Below are 24552 nucleotides of genomic sequence, written 5' to 3' on the forward strand. Positions count from 1 at the left end.
GGGCTCGAACTCACAAACTGCTAGATCATGACCTGGGATGAGGTCGGACGCTTAACCGACTGAGCCACCCAGGCTCACCATGCTCCTCAAATTATTGATTACTATTAAGTTACTATCTGTTGCTTCACTAGAATTATGGATTTATATGGTCAGATTTTACATAATAACCATCTGTACAAAAATCAAAAGTTTATCAAAATTTTATCATTAATACCAATAAAAATATTTATAGTAGGTTGTTTTAATCCTCTGTAGATTAAGGAAATTGAGCTGAATACACCTGGAGATCCAGTAACTGAAACCGATTTAAGTCTATAAAAGATAGGCTGAATATATATGAACATAAAACATAAAATATGGAACCATATGTGGTATATGGTTTTCCTAAATTTTACTTTATTCCTTTATTTATATAATAAATAACATAGATAAGGTTGTTCAATATCTAAATGATGCAAATAACTTTAAAAAGCAGTATCTCCTTCTCTAATATAGGTACAAGGATATCTATTAAGTTTCCTTATAAACCCTATATTGCTGTTACAACTTCAGTATTCTTCAGTTTACCCTACAATTACAAAAGCTTTCATAACATAATAGGTGTATTGCTCTACACGTTTCAAGGCTTTAGTAATGATCCTAGACTCTGAATTAGAAGGTCTCCAGGAAATCAAATGCACAGCTAGCAGGTTCATTGTCCCAGCAACAATGAGCAAACCGACAGCAAATAAACACTTCTGCTTCTTTCCACTTCAAGATCAAAAGGGACACTAAAGAGTCTCATAAAACTAAACACTCCATAGATACAAGTTTCCAACTTTTCCATCAACATATTTAATCCCATTACAGATAATCTAAAATCGTGTTCCAATATTGGATAAAGCTCATCCAGATCATGTGAAAGATGTGCCTGCTCACCGGTTGTGATGTCATCATCTGCAAGGTCGTGCTCTTCCTCCTGGACTTTGGCTTCCGGCCCCAAGGCATCAGGAGCAGTGCTGACAGTCTGCATGGCTTCTGCAGACACTCCGGCTACAACAAATGGAATCACAAGGGTTAGTAAAACTAAGAAACCAAAACTCTTAAAGCTTTTTATTTTACTTACTGGATACAAATATAATAGATTAAAAAAAACATAAACACATACAAGATATTCACCACAATTAGGAAGGGTCACAAATGAACAAAATCTTCATGTGTGCTCTTTCTGTGCATGTATATATGTCCATGGGTACAAATTACACTGACTCAGCTAAGCGCTGAGAAAAACAGAAAAAGGATGCCTCAATAAATTACATTTCTATGTGATTCCTTTCAACATTTTTGCTAGTTATTTTAGGTGATATAGACATACTTAGGCTGCAAAGGGGGGGGAGCCCTAAAAAGTGAAGAACTGCTTTAAAAGTTTACTTCTTTTTAATGTTGTTTTGCTTATAATTTGGGGGCTAGAAGGCGGAATGCCAACGAGCATGTGGGGTCTACGTGAGACACCTGAAATGCCCTGCTTCAAAGCGGATACTATCGCTGTCTGTGGAAGAATTAGACAGGGGGTCTGATAATGAGCATGCTGAAAATACCTAAGAGAGGCAGACACACAAACTAGATAGGGGGCCAGAGGCTTCCATTGTAAACCATCTGAGAAACTTGCCAGTTGATACAAATGTCTTTTCCTTATACACTATTTTCCTACTTTTGAAGATATATTTTGTTGCCAATTTGCATATACTACATTATTTCTAATTTGGGAATAGCTAGTAGGGTGGTTCAGTATTTTTCATCATGGTTATCAATGGGTATCACTAAATAATGAAATATAAAAGTTTTACCATTGGAAATTACTTTAGGAATTGAACTTTTTTTAAAAAGAATTGAACCTTCTAATCAACCTTTTAAATACATACTTCAATAACTACATACATTCTATCCATCAAAATATTTTAAAAATCAAAGCTATAAATATTCGAGGGCTTCTTTCTTTCCCCCAAGGTATATAAACTTAAACATTTCTATGTGAAATTGAGTCTTGCTGCCTCAGGTTTATCAAGAGAGGAAACCATCAACAGAGGAAAATCTTAGTCTTTAACCACCTCAATGATCCAGAACCAGATCTACCAGGACACAGCTCCAAGACCTAATAGCTTCAACTGGGGGAAGAGGACATACCATGTTAGTACAAGCACTTTGCTCAGACTTGCTCTGACAAAAAAATAAAGTGTTAATCAATGGTCCTTGGTGAATGCCAAATGACAAAGTCATCCCTCTGCAGTATCATTTTGTTGTTGGGTTTTCAAGATAAATTTTTAAAGTAAAAGAGGAAGATTACCAAAAATAGACTATGAAGTTAATTACCTAGTTAAAAAATAGCTTTCAGTAAAATAACCACAGAGGGGAGGAAATAAGGTAATTGCCACATTTCTAAAGATTTATTGCTTAAACACAAAATCAAAGATGTCATATTAAATCAAAATACAAATCTCTGAAAACTCTGTCTCGTTTCTTAATAGTTGATAATTTTGAAAATGATCAGAGAAATAGGGAAAAGATATTAAGGAACAGTTTAGATAGTAACATTCTTTTTTAAGTATTTTCTTTTCCTATTAAAATTAAAGGATTCAATAAAAATACAGCTACTATTTGTAGTAACGAGTTTATAAATCCATTTAAATTTATCTCATTTAATCAGAGAGGTTAAGTAATTGCTCACCATAATACAGCTACTAAATTCCAGGACCAGTAGTGACACATAGGTCTTCTGATTTCAAACCCCAATATCCTTTCTCCATTAAGTTCTTCCAGGGACTGAGTTCCCCAGGTCAGGTAGGAGGTATGTACACAGAATATCACAACATAACCATGAAAAATCATGGAATTACACAATACTGAGTATCAATACTGTCAAGCCCTCCATGAAGTTCTTATGTTGTGCCCAGTAACAATAGTGGACATTCAATATCTCGAGACAGAGCTTAAAGACCAAACATGTAGATCTCAGACTAACCAAGCCTGAAAGACCAAGAAGTAGCTATGCTGAAATTGGTTCTTTGACTAATGCTTTCCAAAACAAAGTTATAAAATCCTTTCTCGCTTGATAGAAAAAAAAAAAAGAAAATGTAAAAAAAAGAAAAAGGAAAACTATAGATCAGTATCGCTTATAGTCTCTAAAGTCCTAAGCAAAATATAAGGAAATAGAATTCAACAACATAAACAAGGAATTATACACCATGACCAATGGAGTTTCAGTTCCAGGATGCAAGTCTGGTTCTATATTCAAACACCAATCAATGTAGCCCCAAATAGTAACAGGCTAAAGAAGAAAAAAAGCATATGATCATAGCTGTCATTTGACAAAATTCAACATCAATCCAGGATTAAAAAAAAAAAGAAAACTCTCAGAAAAATAAGAATAGAGGGGAACTGCTTCATTTAATAAAGAGCATCTGCTAGAAATCTATAGTTAATATTGTACTTAATGGTGAAAGACTAAATGCTTTCCTCCTGTGATCAGGAATAAGGCAAAGATATCCACACTCCCCACTCTTACATAACACAGCATTACAAGTTCTAGCCAGTGTAATAAAGCAAAAAAAGAACATGGATACATTTGGAATGGATGAGGTAAACTGTCCCTATTTAAAGATATAATGATTGTCTACACAGAAAATCCAAAGGAATCTAGAAAAAACTGAATAGGTGAGTTCAGCAAGGCTGCAGAATACAAGAAAAAAAAATTATCAACTGTATTTTTATATGCTAGCAATGAAACTAAATTTTAAAATGCTACTAACAATGGTTCAAAAAGCTGAAATACTCAGATGTAAATCTAAAAGAAACATACACAACAGAATTGTAGGCTGAAAGCTACAAAATACTGATGAAAAAATCAAAGATCTAAATAAATGAAATGGAAAGATAACATCATCATGTACTGGAAGATTCAACACAGTAAAGATGTTAATTCTCCATAAATTGATATATAGGCTTAATACAATTTGTATGAAAACCTTAGCACAACTTTTTGTAGATACAGACAAAATTATTCAAAAATCAAATGGAAAGACAAAAGAATTAGAATAGGTAGAAGTTTGGGGGTGGGGGAAAGGAAAAGGTAGAAAAAAAAACAGTCTATTCCATTTCCAGACTTATGTAAGTTTATTAAAGCTATGTGGTTTTCAGTTAATGGAACAAAATAGAGAACCAAGAAAAAGATGCACAGAAATATGTACAACTGATTTTTGACAGAGGTGCAAAAGCAATTCAATGGGGAGAGATAATCTCCTCAACAGGTGGGCTACGACAAGTGGATGTCCATAAGCAAATATGAACCTCGACCTTAGGCTCACACCATATATAAAAAGTAACTCAAGGGGCACCTAGGTAACTCAGTCATTTAAGCGTCTCACTTCAGCTCAGGTCATGATCTTGTGGTTCAGGAGTTTGCATCAGGCTCTGTGTTGACAGCTCAGGGCCTGGAGCCTGCTTCAGATTCTGTGTCTCCTTCTCTCTCTGCCTCTCCCCTACTCATGCTGTCTGTCTCTCTCTCTCTCAAAAGTAAATAAACATTAAAAAAATTTTCTTAACTCAAGATGGATCATGGACTTACATGCAGAACATAAAATTATAAACTTTTAGGACAAAAAGAAAACCTTTGAGATCAAAGGCTACATATGACACCTCAAGCACTATCCATAGAAGAAAAAATAGTGAAGTGGACTTCAACAAAATTACACACTTTTGCTCTGCAAAAGACCCCATTAAGAGGATGAAAAAACAAACTATAGACTGGGATGAAAGATTCACAAATCACAAACCCAACAAGGGACTAGTGCTTAATCTACATAAGAAACTATTTATTATTTTTTAATTTTTAAAGATTTTTTTAAGCAGTTTCTGTACCCAATGGGCTCAAACTCCCAACCCTGAGATCAAGACTCGCACGCACTATGGACTGAGGCAGCCAGGCGCCCCTCTATAAGACCCTGCAAGCTCTACAGCAAACAATCTGGCAGTTCCTCAAAAGGTTAAGCAGAGTTTATCACATAAACCCAGCAACTGTACTCCCAGGGAATGGAAACCTATGTCCACACAGACGTGTACACAAATGTTCACAGCAGCATGATTCATAAAAGCCAAAGAGTGCAAACAATCTGAGTTGTCCACCAACTGAATGTCTGAGTATATCACTATTTATCCCATAATAAATTGATACAGTCACACAATGGAAGATTAATCAGCAATACAGAAAAATGAAGTATTCAGTAAAGAAAACAAGTCACAACACGCCACATGTAGTATGATTCCATTTACACGAATCCCAAATAAGCAAATCTATGCACATGGAGTACGGCTGTGGTTGCTTAGGGCGTGGAGACCTGGGGGACACGGGGAATGATACTCTGGGTACACAGTGTCTTTATGGGGTGATGAAAATGTTCAGAAATTGATCGTGGTGAGGGTTGCACAACTATGAATACACTAAAAACCTTGGAAATGTAAACTTTCAAGGATGAATTTAATGGCATGAGAATTATACTCAATAAAACTCTTTTTAAAAAGTTTGCCTTCTAACATTTTGGATGAACCACCAGCATCCATGCTACTTCTTCATACTCTCCTGATACCTTTTCTACCAAGTAGCTGAAGAAAAAAGATGAGAAAAGAGCCACATAAAACATTTATAAGAAAACAAAATGTGCCCTGAATGTTTTGTTTACGAAAGTAGTGATGTTTCATTTTTCATTAAAAAAAAAAAGAATCGTATCATTGATTTTGACCATTTATGTAACTCATTCTGTTGGTCCTCACATTCAAAATATCTGGGTTATTTTGGTACCAATCGATAAAAAGATACTGGTTATGTTACTTCAAAATTACACATACACTTCACTTTTTAAAGATAAATTAACTATCCTAACTTCAGTCAAACTAGACATTGGGTTGGCAACAAATGCTGAGATTCCCAACTTTTGTTGGGAGATCTCAGAAGAAGAGATATTGAGAATGGGAAAGACCACATTCGTACCATCAACTCTCAAATCCAAATGTTACAGATCATTAAAAACTAATTTTACCAGCTGACTTTGAGGTAATGATAGAACCTTTCTCTTTTAAACTTTTGGACCATACAGTATGGCACAAGACAAGCAAAACTACTATTTAATCCCTCTGAGCATGGTAATCATTACCTGCGAAAGAAGGGATAACATTAAAACAATTCCCAGCCACGTCTTGGCTATTTCTTATCTCCACAGTATTGAATTACATGTTATATTACCATCTTATGTGAGTAGGCCAACATTACAGCAGATATTCTGTAAAAGGCCAAACTATAGGATCGAAATCACACTAGGGGCTTCTGGAGACAAGAGGCTAATTGTAAAGTGGTATTAGGAAATATTTTAGAGGAACGAAAATAATCTGTATGTTGTTTGTGGAAGTGGGGACAGGACTATCCTCACATTTGCTTAAAACCCAAAGAAGAGTAAAAATCCCATCCCAGAAAAGGGTGAGTTTTATTATATATAAATCATACCTCAATAAATGTAACGTAAAAAAAGAAACAGATACAATGATGATATTACATCACTGTCACTAAAGAGAACTGAGGATTATGCCAGAGTACAATGCTGTTTTCCATGAAACAGAAAGACTAGAGAAAATTGTTTTCCTTTATTCCTGGTATTAAAAACTAAACATTTTGAAGCATAAAAGCCACGTAATCACTCTCCACTCTCAATAAGATGATGAAATATTCCTGGGGAATATGAAGAAAAGTCCACTTAGAAAATACATATATGGGGGCACCTGGGTAGCTCAGTTGGTTAAGTGTCTCATCTTCATTTTGGCTCTGGTCATAATCTCACAGTTCATGAGTCTGAGTCATGCTTCAAGCTCTTCACTGACAGCATGGACCCTGCTTGAGAGTCTCTCTCTCTGCCCTTCCCCCGCTTGCACACACACAAGCACACTCTCTGAAAATAAATTAAAAAAGAAAATATTTATATGGAAGCCTCAGTTTCTGGCTTATTTTTTAAGTTTATTCATTTTGAGAAAGAGAGAGAGAGAGCACACACAGGGGGAGGCAGAGAGGAAGAGTGAGAGGGACAGAATCCCAAGCAGGCTCTGGGCTGTTAGTGCAGAGCGCAATGCAGCACTCGATCCCATAAACCCTGGGACCATGACCTGAGCAGAAATCAAGAGTCAGATGCTTAACCAACTGAGCCACCCAGGTGCCTCTCTTGCATGTTAATAATAAAGTTTACAAAGGTTGTCCATTAATTATATCGTGGTACTTTGCTATTTTCTTATACACTTGATGTAAGTGAACTTGTCTATCAAACAGCACCATAAAATCTAAGACTTAGTTACTTTCTGAGTATCCCCAAAATATTTGGCAATAATGAACATTTCATAAACACATCTTGAATAGGGGCACCTAGATGGCTCAGTAGGTTAAACAATCTACTCTTTTTTTAATGTGTATTTTTGAGAGAGAGAGAGAGAGAGAGAGAGAGAGAGAGAATGTGAGCAGGGGAGGGGCAGAGAGAGGGAGACACAGATCCAAAGCAGGCTCCAGGCTCTGAGCTGTCAGCACAGAGCCCGATGCAGGGCTTAAACTCATGAACTGTGAAATCATGACCTGAGTGGAAGTTAGATGCTTAACCGACTGAGCCACCCAGGTGCCCCAACCAACCAACCAACTCTTGATTTTGGCTCAGGTCATGATCCCACAGTTGGGATCAAACCCTGCATTGAGTTCTGTGCTGACGGCATAGAGCCTGCTTGGGATTCTTTCTCTCCCTCTCTCTCTCTCTGCCCCTCCCCTGCTCACATCCTCTCTCTCATAATAAACTCAAAAATCAAAAAACATATCTTGAATAGAACTGAATACTTTCAATCCCATGATACAAATTATGTTATTTAAATATACTAAGAAAATAGGAGTAGGTAGCAAGTGTTGGGGAAAGACATACAATAAAAAGGTACAATAAAGAGACGGTTATGAGGTATAGAGATAGTATTAAAAAGGAGATCCGAAAAATAGAAAGACACAAGATACTTAAAAAGCCAGTTAGTTCCCAAATCCAGATTTTATAAAATAAAAAAAAGAATGTATATTATGCCAGACAATACTGTCTCTAAATTGGTTCTGTACTGTGAATCAGGAGGAAAACAAGGTAAAAATGGGATGGAACAGAAAACAGGTCTGAGTAAGTTTGGACATGTAGCGAAAGGGGGCGGGGTGGGCTGAGGCTGGCAGCAGCGAGAACAGGGAGCAGGAAGATTATCCCGGGTTCTCCCCGGCATCTGGATGCTAAACACTGAGATACTCATTGTGAGATTATGCACGAACACACACACATGCCTATTTGTATGCAATATTTTAAAACTGTTAAGAAAGACAATTTTTTAAATGTAAATATGGGATATAGTTTTCAAAATCAATGGAATAAAACTGCACTTGCCTCTCCACATCAGCAAAATCAGGTACATTATTTTAAAATTTATCTTTCAAAAGCTTAAAATCACCTTTATGAACTCTTTTGTCCTACTGGCCAATACTATCTGAATAGGGGTAAAAAATATGAACTCACAAGATCTCCGTGTCATGTGATTAACTTAATAATCAAAGATTAAATACTAAATTTTAATAGAGTAACATTTAAAATACAGCACTTAATCCATATTGGAATATAAAACCATTTGAGTTCATTATAATTTTATTATTTTATTGAAGATTAGATGGATGAAAGTGATAAACAATACATTTAGGATTCAGAAAAATATATACCACAATGCTTATAAATATTAACACAAATTATATTTCTCATTCCCACAGTAATATAGATTTCCACAGAGACTGAAAAATGGATCTAAAAGAATAGCAAGTATTTTTATTTCATCAGTTTCTCACAACTGTGGCATTCCAGTGGTCCAATTAAAGTATACTAGAGGCAATAATTTGCTGGGAACATTTACTTTGAATAACGTAAAATTTAACAATAAGGAAGGGAGTACGTGTGTACCTAGAGTTTATTTTCAGGCAGAAGGCTTGAATTTATTGGAAGCAGATCTCTGCAGTGACTGACCACACTGCCCCACATTCCCCACAATCCTTATGACAGACAGACGGCCTGCCTCGCATTAATTCACTTCACACCACTTCTATCGATCCACAGCCGGTTCCCTAGTCTCTCTGCACACATTGCCTGTCTGGCTGCCTACATCCACATCAGCACATACACACAAAGGCCAGAGAAAGATAACCTTTTGCTTTCCATTAAAGACACAGTATCCACTTTCCACAATACCATCAAAAATATAAAATATAACAGTACAGGTGTCTCAGAGAAAAGTCTTCCTGCAAGAAGTGTTGAAAATATTTACCCCTTATTCTAAATAGAGATCGTTTCGATTTATCAAAAATAAGTTAGTTTATTAAGGGCCACAAAGTAATTAGAAAGATGAAAAATGTAGTTAAAAAGAAGCCAAATGTCTTCAAGCCTGAATAAGAATATAATAATAATTTGGTAACATGAGTTTTGATGGTTGTCTTTAAGGAGGTGAAATATATTTTTCTTACCAGCATTTTGATTTTTTTTTAGAAACCGTTCTCACATAAAATGTAATTAAAAACAATTCTGAAAGCAACAAAAGAAACACTGAAATACACACAAGGAACAGAGAACACAGGAAGCGTACCAAAAGAATGTTAATATAAGAGCATAAAGCTTTACTGTTCCTCGTTCTGAACAAGGACTTGAAAATGATCCATGGTAAAAATCACAGCTAATACTTTTAATTCATTGTGTGTACTTTTTCAAAGACTTCTGTTTGATTTGCAGGCTATGAGCTGACTCAACACCAATTTTGGTTTCAGAAGACACAATAAAACAAAGATTTATTGTTCAACCTACAACGTGTTGAGAAACAAAGGCAAATCTATCTTGACATACAACTGTACTAGAGTATAAACTTAATATTACAACCTTGAATGATTTAGAAACCTAAATAATAAGCAGAAGTATATATATCTCAGAACTGAGCAAAGTATATTCTTGTGGAGAAGAAACTACCTTTGAAACCTTCTATGAATTTTCACTTTTTGGCTAGGATTAATCACCCAGGCAGAGGTTACATCATCTCTGGTATAAAAACACAATGCACTAAATATAGTACAGTAAATATGTTGTTCTTTCTAATAATGACACACTACTTAAGAAATCAAAAAATGGGAAACTGGTGAATACTGCTGACACTAAGGATAGCTTTATTTATTTTTTTTTATATATATACTCATCCAATTTCTGAGATGATTTTTAAAGATTTTTTGATGTTTATTTCTGAGAGAGAGAGTGTGTGCAAGTGGGGGAGGTGCAGAGAGAGAGAGGGAGACAGAGAATCTGAAGCAGGCACCAGGCTCTGAGCTGTCAGCACACAGCCTGATGTGGGACTCGAACTCATGAACCATGAGATCATGACCTGAGCTGTAGTCAGATGCCCAACCAACTGAGCCACGTAGGCGCCCCTAAGGATAGCTTTAAAATCAGGAAGATTTGCCTGGCTCTGAATGATGGAAAAGATCTGAATGAAAGAAGTGGACACTGCCAATATGAGCAAAGCGAAGCCACTGGAATGACGAAGATAGGTAACTATGCAAAGTTCCTTCACCATCTTTAATATTCATGGGGCACCTAGGTGAATGGGTACCAAACCCACAGCAGGTACTACAGACACAAAGGGGAAAGAGACGTAGTCTTAGCTCCTAAGAAGCTCACATGTAAGGTGAGGTCATGGGGACTCATTAAAAAAATTTAAGCATGAGAAATAAATTTTATTTGTATTTTATAAAGATCTCTTTTTTAATTTTTTTAATGTTTTACTTACTTCTGAGAGGGGGGGGGGCAGCGTGAGCAGGGGAGGGTCAGAGAGAGAGGGAGACACAGAATCTGAAGCAGGCTCCAGGCTCTGAGATAGCTGTCAGCACAGAGCCCGACATGGGGCTCGAACCCACGAATATGAGAACATGACCTGAGCCAAAGTCGGATGCTTAACCAACTGAGCCACCCAAGCGCCCCCAAAAAGATCTCTTTTTAAGCAATGTGAAGAATGATTTGGAAGAACTCAAAAGCTGAGGGAGCAATAAGGTCGATAATTTTAAAACTGTACTACTTGGAACCCCATGAGTTCCCTAGAAAGGCCAGAAGTTAGACCTCCAACCTCCCCACTCTTGATCTTTTTATACGTGGGTATATGTGTGCGTACACACCCACACATTTTATGAAAGTTTTCATTTGAAGAAAGACTGCCATTTAAAAAAAAGGCACTGCAAAGCATTGATTTGGATTTTCTGAAAATACAGTACAAATGTGGAGAAAATCAAGGTTGTTTTCACATAAAATATATGGAAGGAGAAGGGGCTCTGAACATAGAGGGCAAGCAAGCAAGGAAGATTCATTCATCTACTTTTTCTGAATGATGGTTATGCTGGGCAAAGGGAATAAAAATGAAGTGGGGGGAAATGAAGGACTTTACACTAGAGAAACTTATAGCCATTTAGAAAATAAAGATTTATAAGTGCATAGTGAAAATAGTGTCCATCTGAAGAAAAATCAATTAAGTCTGTTTGGTGAGGAAGAGAATACATGTCAAAAACAACCTCATGGGAAGGAAATACTTGAGTTGGGTCTTGAAGTATGTATGAGAAATTATCATGGAATGACAGTAAGTGAAGAACATTCCAGGAAGATAGGACATGTTAAAGGATCCTGATGGATCTACAGGACTGGGCAGCAGAAGTGTAAGAAGTATGAGGAGAGGCAAAAATGAGGCTAAAAGGGCATTTAAAGTCAAAGCCCTAGAGGCAGTTAGAAACAGGGTCCTAAGAGGGGCACTTGGATGACTCAGTTGGTTGAGTATCCAACTTCTGCTCAGGTCACAATCTCATGATTAGTGGGTTTGAGCCCCACACTGGGCTTTGTGCTCACAGAGCCGGCTCTGGATTCTGTGTCTCCCTCTCTCTCTGCCCCTCCCATGCTTGCACTCTCTCTCTCAAAAATAGAGAAACAGGGTACTAAGGGAAAATATGAAGCAGGAAAGGAGTATGTTTTTATTCTTTTTTTTTAAAAATATTAATTTATTTATTCATTCATTTAGAGAGCATGTATGTGCAGGGGAGAGGGGCACAGGGAAAGAGAGAGAAGCTTAAGCAGGCTCCACTCAGTGCAGAGCCCAATGCAGGGATCAGTCTCAAGAACTGTGAGATCATGACCTAATCCGAAATCAAGAGCTGGATGCGTACACTGACTGAGCCACCCCAGCGCCCCTGTTTTTATTCTTTAAAGCTTCATCATGGCATGTGGAAAGACCAGGTCAACAGGTGGTAAATATAATCACAAGACTGAGAGGGTTGGTAGCTATGTAATGACAATAAACATAACTTTAATACTTGAGGTTTTAGGATAAGCAAGGATAACCCTATAACTTATACTTCTTATCATCAGAGTAGTCCAGGAATTCAGTTTGTATAGAGCCAGAAGCAGCTGTTTGAAAACAATTATGGAGGCAGAGAGTTTGATCTACACTAGCAGACAGACTCAGAGAGGTAACCAATGAAAAGCAGTAACTTCTGGACATCTAGCCAAGATAATTCATACCCTTGTTTACAAGCCAATGAATACAAGATAAAAGACTATGATGGGCTACCTATTAAATTCAATGATAGAGATAAGTGGTTAAGGTTAGCACAGCACCTAGGATATAGTAAGGTCCTTAATAATATTATTACCATTGCTTTTGTTATTACTAATTTTGGCTTATTTTATTTAATTTTCAATATTCATCCTTTTCTCTATATGATGAACTCATTTATTTGGGTCTTTTCCTTTTTTTTTTTTTTTAACTTGATTAAGCCTCAATTCTCTGGCGTTTAGCGCTACATTTCCATACATTTATGACATCTGTTTATATATAAGCCATTTGAAGGCAAAAACACTTAGAATATTTACATTTCAAAGAATCAATTTATCTTATGATTACTTGTTACTATCAGTTATGTTATTTTTAAATATCTGTATACACCCAGGAATAGGAAAGCTTTTGACCTCTTAATGTCTTAACACACAATGATTAATGGATTTGAAAATAAAGACATAGGAATCTTGTTTTAATATCTTAGTGGATGACACACTTAATTGGCAACAGTATGCTATAAGATCACACTATAAGGCATGTGTGATATTCCAATACTTTAAATAACTTAAGCACTGTGATGTACTCGGACTTCATTATTTGAGAATATTAAGTTCTTCTACAGATAAGAAAAACATCCATATGGATGAAATCCATTTAAAAAATGGTAAGCCTAGATAGTAAGTAAGTAAGTAGCTTGTAAGACTATAGGGAAACACTTAAGATGTAGTAAGTACAGATAGTAAGTCAATAACCTATGAGATACATGTTAAAAAGGATGAAGCAAGCAAGAATGCTACTTACAGAGAGAAATGAAGGAAAAGACTACATCATAAGATAAAATGCAAAGCTATAACACTTCTAAGAGAAAATCTACATGACCTTTGGTTTGCCAATGAATTTTCAGGTTCAATACTACAAACATGAGTCATGAAAGAAACTGATAAACTGGACATTATCAAAAACTTCTGTTCTATAAATGACAAATAACAGACTAAAACAACATATTTGAAAATTAGACATCTGTCAAAGGACTTGTATCCAGTATATATAATGAACTCTGAAGACCCAATGATAAGAATATATGCAACCTAATAAGAAATACGCTAAGCAAAAGACATAATCAGACGTTTCACCAAAGAGGGTATAAAGATGGGAAATAATCATGTGAAAACTTGTTCAACATCATTAGTTATTAAGGAAATGCAAATTAAAATCGCAGTAAGATACCACTACACACATAAAATACCTAACAAAAAAACAGCTAAAACATCAAATGCTGGTAAGGATACAGAACAATAGAAAATACCTACCACCACTCATTGCTAGTAGGAATGTAAAATGTTCCAGATACTTTGAAAACCCGTATGACAGGGTTTTTTAAAAAAATAATTATACTCACATTTACCATATGAACTAGCAATTCCAATCCTAGATATCTATCCAAGTGAATTAAAAACTTACGATAATATAAAACCGTAAACATGAATAGCGTTGCAGCTTATTCACAATCACCAAAATCTGGAAACAATCCAGATGTCCTGAAGCAGGCTAATGGATAAACTTTGGTGCAGCCATATAATGGAACACTATTTAGCCATAAAAAGGAATGAACTATTGTTCCATGCAACAATATGGATGAATCTTAAATATATTTTGCTAAGTGAAAGAAAATAAACCCAAAAGGCTACATGCCATATGATTCCATTTATGCAGAATTTTGGAGAAGGCAAAACTATAAGGATGGAAAACAGATCAGTGGTTGCCAAGGACAGGTGGGTGGGGGTGAGGGATGGGACTGATTACACAGGGGCTACAAAAGGGTAATCTCCAAGGTGTCAGGAATGTTCTGTATGGTACTGTGATGGTTGATGAACTTCATTGACTAAAAGATGAAAAAAAATTAATAATAATGGATTAACCAGAATGCCAGAGAACCCAGAATGAATTGCAGAATGAATATAACTATTTTATAAATGTATGACATAACCTCACTAAAGGGCATAGAGGAAAAAGGGTTACTTAGCTGGACAACAGGCCTAAACACTGCTCACTGCAAGGCTAACTAAATATCAAACAAACTGTACATAAATATTGTGTTCCAGCTGGTAAGCTAGTTTTTCACAGAGGTACAGGTTAGCAATTCTAAGTTACTTTTTGGATCTACCAGGGTCCAAAAAACCAGTAAGTCTACTGTAAATAATGAGAGTCCAGTTTCTCACATTCAGAGAAAAAATTACCCATAAGCAAAGTGGGAAGACCGGATTGAAACCTGTGTTTCTGAATTAAAATGGGAGATATCAGTGTGAATTCCTATCTATTTTAATACACAGACAGATACAGAAATAATTACAGGTATAAAGGTATACATGTATTAGTATGCACATGCAGATTTTCCAGTTCTGTCCTGTTAGAGCACCTAGAAGCAGTAACAAGATCATCAGCATCCAGACCTTAGTTTCTAATACCTCCGTTAAGGGGAAACAGGACACCCTCAGAAAAATAGCTGATTCTAGAACTGGGGCAGGAAAAATACAAGATGAGTAAGGAGCATGTTCTAAGACAAAAAATAAGGAAGTGTCAAAGAAAAAAAAAAATGGAATCCTACCAAGATGGCACTGAAGACAACTTAAGGGAGCTCCCTACGGCCAATGCTGGAATGATCTGAGCAACAAACTGGTACTATAAAAGGTCTACTCCTGAGTCAGGTACCTGCCAAGCGCTTACCTCTGGGTCATTTGTGGACCAAAAATAAGGTCATGGACCTTGGCCCCAAGAAGATCTCAATGCAGTACATACTACACATATTTCTTTTTATGAAAATTATACAGCTTCATTATCATAAAGAAACACAAATTATGTTGCAAGATGTAAATATATATTCATACATGGAATACAAAGAAAGAAGTAAAATGGTAATCCTCAAAGAAAATGAAGTAAGCAGGTACATGAAGTATTGTACTTACTTGAGCCTGGAGACATGACAAAATGGCATCAAACTGCTGAAGATATAAGCATTCATACACTGTAATGAGCATTACGCATCTAGAGAAGCACATCATTATTCCACTACATTATACTGATTAAATCTCACAATTCATTTTAAAGACTATTCATATCTAACCAGTGATTTACAGGAGGATGGAAAGTTGAATTAACTAAGGGAGCACCAATCATTGCCTCTGGCAGACCTTTTAAAGAATTAACTTGCAAACAAGTTATAAAAATAATGAAAAGGGAGTCAGATGAATACTTAGATTGCAGAGAAACTACAATGTGCAGGGAATAAAAACTTTCATTTTTTTAACCTAATCCCACACATAAAAACAAATTTGTAGCCACATTTTTAAGTTAGGCAGTCACTGTTAGATTGGAGTTCAAAATTTTCACCCTTAGCCTGGTGGTGGGAGGTGGCTGGGGGTGGGGAAGCACCAGGAAAAGTAGTACACAATCACTGAAAACAAACAATCACTAGAGAAACTTGAGAAAATTAGCAAAAGTAGATCAACTACTTTTACACAGAATGCCAACAATAAAGAGCTATGCGCCAGACAGGTTAAAGGAATGATTCCAATCCACTTGGTGTCAGGAGAATGCAGGTTATCTGATTTTGCAACCACTCTGCCCCCCTCCCCCCACCATTTAATTTCCCTTGGAGGGTTTCACAGCACATCTTAAAAAATATGTTCAGAGTAAATAGGTATGCAGCCACATGTTATCTATCAGGTGGGCATACACATTCTTTTCAAATGTTTTTCACTTATGGATCAAATTTTATCATCTTTGATCCATCAATCATCTTGTAATAGATTCTAGAAACATTTCCAAAATTAGTGTGAATTTATTTCCCTAGGACACATATCTAATAAAAGTGGTGGCAGTGTCAAAAAGTGGTAGAGGAAAAACAGAAAAAAGAATTTATAGGTAAAGGTGATAGGTTTGAAGTGCCCATAAACATCCAAATGGAGATGGAGACTAAATGGGATCTTTCTTAAAAACAAAACAAAACAAAACAACAACAACAAAACAAAAAACCCCAGCATCTCGAACAATGCCATTCTGAGAATATGTACAATGCACTTTGGTCAAAGACTTCATGTTGCTTTATAGTTTAGCTGGCAGATTTTAGACAAATAAATAAAAGTGTACTCTCATGAATCCACAAGATGGGATTGTTTCTTTGGAAATGGGGAAGTCTACTACTCTAATGGATGATCACCAACCTGGTAAAAAAAAATTTTTTTTTTGAAATCAGAACATTTTAATGAATTTAGTCTTCAATCAGAATTCCTTCTTCCCTTTCTTTCCCTGTATAACCTGTTTATATCTCTTTTATGGCAATTATGTTTTTAAAGCAGTGTGGGACTAATTAATCACCAATCAGAAAATGAATCTCTAAATTTTCCATTTATCTCCAATAAAACTACTAGAGAACAATTTGTTCTCCATATAAGATTCTCCTATTAAGGTTTAAGGAAAGGAAAAGAGTCTTCAATATTCTGGGGTACAGCTGCAGTTTGATTTCTTTCCTCTTCCTATAATTAAAAATAATATAATACAAAACACTTCAAACTACTTCAGAAACTATAATAGAAAATTTGGAGGTGATCTTCATTTTTTATCTTTTAGTTTCCTTCCATCCCATGCATTTCCTTCTAGATTACTCATTAGCACATTTTAATCTAAAAAATTTTATGATAATGGAAAAACGCCTATCATATTGCATGGATTTAGTAGGTATTCAATTTTGTCTTCTTTTGTATTATTCAACATAGCTACTGAGACAGAGCTGTCCCCCTGCAAACTTGATGACAGAGACAAATGAGATAACCATACCAAATTTCTAGTAGTGAACTACTATAAGGCAATTTAGTAGAGATTCAAATTTTAGAAAGATTAGCATACTTCAAGTAAAATCCCACCATATTATCAATGTAGAAATCTCTCTATACCAGCTGAGCTTCTGTTGAGCTTTCCAAAAACGAAGAGTTTAAAATCAGTAGTTTTGAGCAAACATATAGAATCAGTAGGTACATGGGACGCCTGGGTGGCTTAGTCGGTCATGACTAAGTCAAGCCGACTTTCACTTAGGTCATGATCTCACGGTTCGTGGGTTCGAGCCCCGCGTCGGGCTCTGTGCTGACTGCCAGCTCAGAGCCTGGAGGCTGTTTCAGTCTGTGACTCCCTCTCTCTCTGACCCTCCCCTGCTCACGCTGTCTCTCTCTCTCCTAGAAATAAATAAAACATTAAAAAAAAAAAAGAATCAGTAGGTACATATCTGTGGTTCCAGGTACTCCATTTTTTAAGTTTGTTTATTTATTTTGAGATACAGTGCGTGAGCAGGGGAGGGACAGAGAGAGGGGAGGAAGGGGGGGAGAGAGAGAGAGAGCGAGAGCATCCCAAGCAAGCTCCACACTGTAACGCAGAGTCAATGAACCGTGAGAACACGACCTGAGCCGAAATCAGGAGTCGGTTATCTGAATGAGCCACCCAGGTGCCTGCCTCAGGTACTCCATTTTTAAATAAAAATAACTATCCTTATTTCCCCAAAGTCATGAGAGCACCTGAGTGGAGGTGCATGGGTTAGACGGTGGGGCAATGAATTTTCGAGTGGAGACGGAATTAGACAGATACTCTCCCAGTAAAGTCCCCGAGTAGGGAATCACCTTTCAGTGGTACTATGTATATAGGTGTCTTATGAATCCTACCAACTTGGACAACTATGGATGTCAGATTATATCTACATATAAAGTACACTGATATATAACATAGCTTATAATTTGTATGATTCTGGTTATAGATATATTCAATGATTTAACCAAATGGCACAGTTTTCATTTCAAACTAAAAATTTTACTTTCATAATACATTCATAATTATTTCATGATAAAGTTTTTGTTATATTCACGGTTCCTATTTAACAGTGTGTTGGCAGTATTAGCTACATCAATTATATAGAAGGAAACTGTCAGAGGCGTAGTAATTGAAAAAGAAAAGGTGAGGTTGTCTCTATTTCCAAATAATATGATTATGTATATTTGTAAAACCCCAAAGAATCACTGGAAAAACTTATATAATCAGTAAGTAAATTTTATAATAGTATCAGGCTATATAATTAACAAAGACAAGGGGCACCTGGGTGGCTCAGCCGGTTAATCATCTGGCGTCATCTCAGGTCACAATCTCAGGATTCGTGGGTTCGAGACCCACATAGAGCTCTGTGCTGACAGCTCAGAGCCTAGAGCCTGCTTTGGATTTTGTGTCTCCCTTTCTCTCTGGCCCTCTCCCACTCCCATTCTGTATTTCTCTCTGACTCTCAAAACTGAATAAACGTTAAATAAGATAAAGGGTTAATAAACTGGCTTATGAGAAGAAAAAAAAAGAAACACATACGCAAAGTAAAAAGAAAAATAACAGAAAAACATTTGAACCTTATATCATAGATAAGGGCTTAATCAAACTACCCACATAAAAGTGAGCCAGAGATAGCCATTGTTACTTTGAAATGATTACAAAAGACACTTACATGAAAGTACACAAAACTCATTCCCAATAAGAAAAATACAAAATAAGACAATTTCATTTCTCTTTCATTAGTCACACAATTCTAAAACTATGACAGGTACTCTATTGGAAATGATGTGAAGAAACAGGCTCTGAGACACACTGCTATTGAGAATATAAAGTGGTACAACCCCTATGGCAAAGAACTTGGTAATGTCTAACAAAAGTAGACATTCATTTATCCTTCAACTCAGCAATCCCACCTCTTGAAATGTATCCAAGATATACTGTCAATGAAAAGGCATATGCACAAATCTATTCACTGCAGCCTCATCCATAATATCAAAAATTGGAAACACCTAAATATCCATCAATAGGAAGCTTGTTGAATAAAATATGGTCCACCTATAAAATGGAACCACATAACCAATCAAGAGGGAGAGGGGAGGTCTCTAGTACTTGATCTCCACGATATGCTGTTAAGTGAGAAAAGCTAGATGAAGATATGCATTAGTATGGTACCATTTAGGAAAGGGGGGAGAATAAATAAGTATACACATTTGCTTATATTAAAAAAGTAGAGGGGTACCTGGGTGGCTCAGCTGGCTGACCATCTGACTTCGGCTCAGGTCATGATCTTGCAATTCATGAGTTCAAGCCCTGCATCGGGCTCTGTGCGGACAGCCCAGAGCCTGGAGCCTGCTTCAGATTCTGTGTCTCCTTCTCTCTTTGTCCCTCCCTCACTCATGCTCTGTCTCTCTCTCTCTCTCAAAAATAAATGTTTTAAAACTTTTAAGTTAATTTTTTTTAATTTACAATGTTTTTAATTAAAAAAGAAAAGTAGAGCAAAGACAGAGCAGTCTTTTCAACAAAAGCTGCTGGGAAATCTGAATATCTATACACAAAAGAATGAAGTTGACCCTTACCTTATACCACATAAAAAAGTTAACTCAAAATGGTTCAATGGCCTAAATATAAGACCTAAAACCATAAAACTTTTAGAAGAAAGCACAGAAGGAAAGCTCATGATATTGAATTTGACAATAATTTCTTAGATATGACACCAAAAGCACAGGCAACAAAAGTAAAAATAAACTGGACTATATCAAAATCAAAAACTTCTATGCAGCAAAGAACACAATCAATAGAGTAAAAGGCAACTATAGAAGGGGAGAGAATAATTACAAACTATACATCTAATGAGAGGTAAATATCCAGAATATGTAAAGAACTCCTACAACTCAAAAACAAACACAAATAATCCAATAAAAAAGGACAAAGGACTTAAATAGACATTTCTTCAAATAAAATATACAAATGGTCAATAAGCATATGAAAAGATGGTCAATATCACTAATTATCAAGAAAATGCAAATTGAAACCAAAATGAGATAATACCTACATCTATACAAAAAACTACAAGAGTTGGTGAAGATGTGGACAAATTAGAACCCTTGTGGACTGTGCAGGAATTTAAAATGGTGCAGCTGCTGTGAAAAACAGCATGGTAGCTTCTCAAAAAAAAAAAAAAAATCAAAAACTGAATCACCACATGATTGAGGAATTCCATTTCTGGGTATATATCCAAAAGAATGAAAGCAGGGTTTTGAAGAGGTTATCCATACTCTCATATTCAGAGCAGTATTATTTGTAAAAAGGTGGAAGCAACCCAAGTGTCCACTGACAGAAAAATGGATAAACAAAATGTGGTCCATACATACAGTGGAGTATTATTCAGCCTTAAACTAGAAGGAAATGCTGAGCCATGCTACAACATGGCTGGATCTGCAGGACACTGGGTTACATGATTTCAGCTGTATGACACATCAGGGTAGTCAACCTCAGAGTCAGAAAGAGTGGGGGCTGCCGGGCACTGGGGTCGGGGAGAGATGGGGAACTGCTGTTGGTGGGTACAGAGTTTCGGTTTTTCACTTTCACAAGATGGAAACTGAATGCACAATAATGTGGAAACACTAAACACTACTGAATTGTACACTTGGAAATGGTTAAGATGGTAAATGTCCCATCTACCTTATGATAATTATAACTATTACAAAGGGGAGGGCAGGAGAATAACCCCTGAAGCTAAAAAAGAAATGACTACCTCCAGCGAGAAAGGAAATAGAGTAAAGGACACAGGGAAGAAAAAACTAAACTTCTCTGAATACACTTTAGTTTGTTGTTTAGCCTGGCAACCATGTAAATGTTTTATACCACCATTAAAAATACATTTGCAAAATGTCAATTTAAAACCTGACTTATATAATTAAGATTCAAAACCGTTCTTGAAAAACAGAAATATTTGAACAAATAAAATTGAGAGTAAAAAACAAGTAATTGAAGGTGAAATGAAATAAACCAAAAAGTGTATCACATGGGTAGTATAATCACATAGCGGAGATATTCCCAGAGATTTTAAGCATATTTCAACTATTCATCTTTAATAAATTATACCCTAAGCAAAAGAACTGCAAAACAGATACAAAAATAACACATAATGTTTATAATAACCATATTGTGGGGGCGCCTGGGTGGATTAGTCGGTTAGGCGTCCGACTTTCGCTTAGGTCATAATCTCGCGGTTCGTGGGTTTGAGCCCCGCGTCGGGCTCTGTGCTGACTGCCAGCTCAGAGTCTGGAGCCAATTTCAGAGTCTGTGTCTCCCTCTCTCTCTGACCCTCCCCTGCTCACGCTGTCTCTCTCTCTCTCTCCTAGCAATAAATAAAACATTAAAAAAACAATAATAACCATATTGTGATAGGCACTCCTATCCAAAACTAATCTATAAAGTTACATTTGGCATTTAAACAGATCATCTCACAATCCATCCTGACAGCTCTATGCAGCAATGCTGAGAGGAATGAAAAAAAAAAGATTTACTGGGGTGCCTTAGCGGCTCGGTTGAGCGTCCAACTTTGTTTGGCTCAGGTCATGATCTCACAGTTGGTGGGTTCAAGCCCCACATCAGGATCTGTGTTGACAGTTCAGAGCCTGGAGCCTGCTTCAGATTCTGTGTCTCCTTCTCTCTCTGCCCCTCCCCTGCTTGCACTCTGTCTCTGTCTCTCTCAAAAATAAATAAGGCATTAAAAAAAAAAGAAAACAAGATTTACTGATTAGTAGGTAAAGGTTAATACAATTCTTGTGAAATCATCTTTGTTTGATGTGTTTTCTCCCCTCCACTAATCACTACTAAAGATACTGGGCATATAATTAATAGAAAGGAAAGAGGTAAGCCTGCTTTTGTGAGAAGTATTAAAACGTGCTTTTGGCCAAAAGCAAAAAAAAAAAAAAAAAAAGTAACTCCTCTCTGTTATCCTGCTCCTATGCTTCAATGGTTAACTTGAAGAATGAATATTCCTATTGGATGAGCACCATGCTCATCCCATGTAAACCACACGGCCACAGGCCATGTATAGCCAATGATTAAAATAACAATAATAATAATGAGGAGGAGGCAAGAATGTACAGAATTACATAAGAAATCCTCAACCAAAAATTCCATTTAAGACAAAAGCTCTTGTAAAATGGGTCTTTAAATATTTAGCATGAAAGAAAAAAAAATAACCCAAACTCAAATAACATACTTAAGAAGGCACACAAATAAATGTACTGATTACATATAAACATATTACGGAAGCATTCACGCCTTGGGGGGGAGGGGTGGAAAGGACATCTAAATTAACATACTGAGCCTCATCCAATGACAATTCATTAAGTCACAGGGGCAAAAAGTGATTACTACAGAGCTTTGCTGAGTGGATCGTGACTATTAAAAGATGACTGAATGCATACATATAAATCCATATTCACATTATGCAGATAGTTGGCCAATCACATCTGAAAGGTTAGCACATTTTAAATCAAAATAAAGTATGTATCAAACATTAATGTAGTATATTCAAAACTGTCTCTGGGCTTCCTGGAGACAACAGCTTCAGGCAGTATGTTGAAGACACTACGCTAGCACGCCCCGAGGTACAAGCTACTAGGAAGCTCTAGACGACCCCAGTCATTGGTTGGAGAAGCAGCACATTACTATATGTCATAGGTTGCCACAAAGAACCACAAGAGTCACATAGAAAATAAAGGTTGTCCTGCATAATAACAAATTTTAGGAATTGCCATACATAAGGGAAAGCCTGTAACCCTGCCCTGTGTCACTGTGTGTGGGGGCGTGGCGGTGTCATTTGTTAAAACAAGAGGCATTTAGGGAGCAGATAGTGAACTAGTTTTTGACTGCACTAGGTAGAACCTTCGAAGTCAGAAATAGCGCATGAGGGTCACAAAGTACAAGAAATTATTTCTTTTTCATGTAAAAACAGATTTAAAGGGCGCCTGGGTGGCTCAGTTGGTTGAGTGTCTGACTTCAGCTCAGGTCATGATCTTGCAGTTTGTGAGTTCCAGCCTTGCACAGGGCTCTGGGCTGACAGCTGAGAGCCTGGAGCCTGCTTCAGATTCTGTCTCCCTCTCTCTCTGCCCTTCCCCAGCTTGCACTCTATCTCTGTCTGTTTCTCTCTCTCTCTCAAAAATAAGCATTAAAAAATTTTTTTAAAGATTCAATGCCAAAGGAACTATTAGTATTATTTATTTGCTTTATATATTGTGACTGTGGTTACAATTTCATATATACATTTACTATCTTAAAAAGTTAGAAAAACATAGATTTGCTCATTCCCCTCCTTTTGCATAAAAAAAGACTGAACTAGATAAAGACGTGCAGAAGCTTAGTGATCTCTCTGGGCCTTACAGCGAACACTGGGTGAAGCAGGACGTGTCAGATCCTCTGCTACTCCTTTCCATTGGACTTCCCAACTAAAACTCTGGTTCAGTAAATTACTTGCTTATCCATCACCAGAAAAATCATTTTTAAAAAATGGTGCTTTTCTCCCTAATTATTGTCATCTGCCTGAGCAGCTATAAAATGAATGAATACAGATCCTTGGTTGAGGAGGGAGCAATGTCTGGGACAATCACCTTTCAAAACTCCTCTCTCCTGCCTCCCATCCTCCATCTGAGAATCACTAGGCTTGAATGTCTTCTCCCACAGCAGTGGCCAATGACGAAATGGAATGAGAAAGGCTTCCACTCCTAAAGTGCCCAGCCAACTTCTACCCGGGAAAAGCTGTGGCTGGTCTCGGAATCCTGACCACATCTTAAAATAGGTCATATCTGAGATTATGCGGTCACTTTAAACCCTGCATAAATATGTTATAAGAAGCACCATACTTTAAGTTAAGACTACAAATCCTCTGTCACCCAGAATTCAGATTCATTTCTTGTTCAGTTCCTGTGACTTTGATATTATTTGTTTTGAAGACTAATCCTTGCTTTAAGAGAAAAAACAAACAAGCCAAAATCAAAA

At 36.6% G+C, this 24552-nt stretch overlaps 1 protein-coding gene across 3 annotated transcripts in view; it reads right to left on the bottom strand.

Annotated features, from left to right (window-relative positions):
* The window catches only part of WDR7 (WD repeat domain 7), a 357763-nt gene that overhangs the window by 202171 nt on the left and 131040 nt on the right, over nucleotides 1-24552 (bottom strand). For all 3 annotated transcript variants that reach the window (XM_039230510.1, XM_039230509.1, XM_039230511.1), the window contains one exon: nucleotides 919-1032. In XM_039230510.1, the coding sequence (XP_039086441.1) occupies nucleotides 919-1032 (114 nt within the window). The remainder of the gene's footprint in view (nucleotides 1-918; nucleotides 1033-24552) is intronic.

The sequence above is a fragment of the Hyaena hyaena genome, unplaced genomic scaffold, assembly GCF_003009895.1.
Source record: "Hyaena hyaena isolate Hyena2069 unplaced genomic scaffold, ASM300989v1 scaffold_47, whole genome shotgun sequence".
NCBI lineage: Eukaryota > Metazoa > Chordata > Mammalia > Carnivora > Hyaenidae > Hyaena > Hyaena hyaena.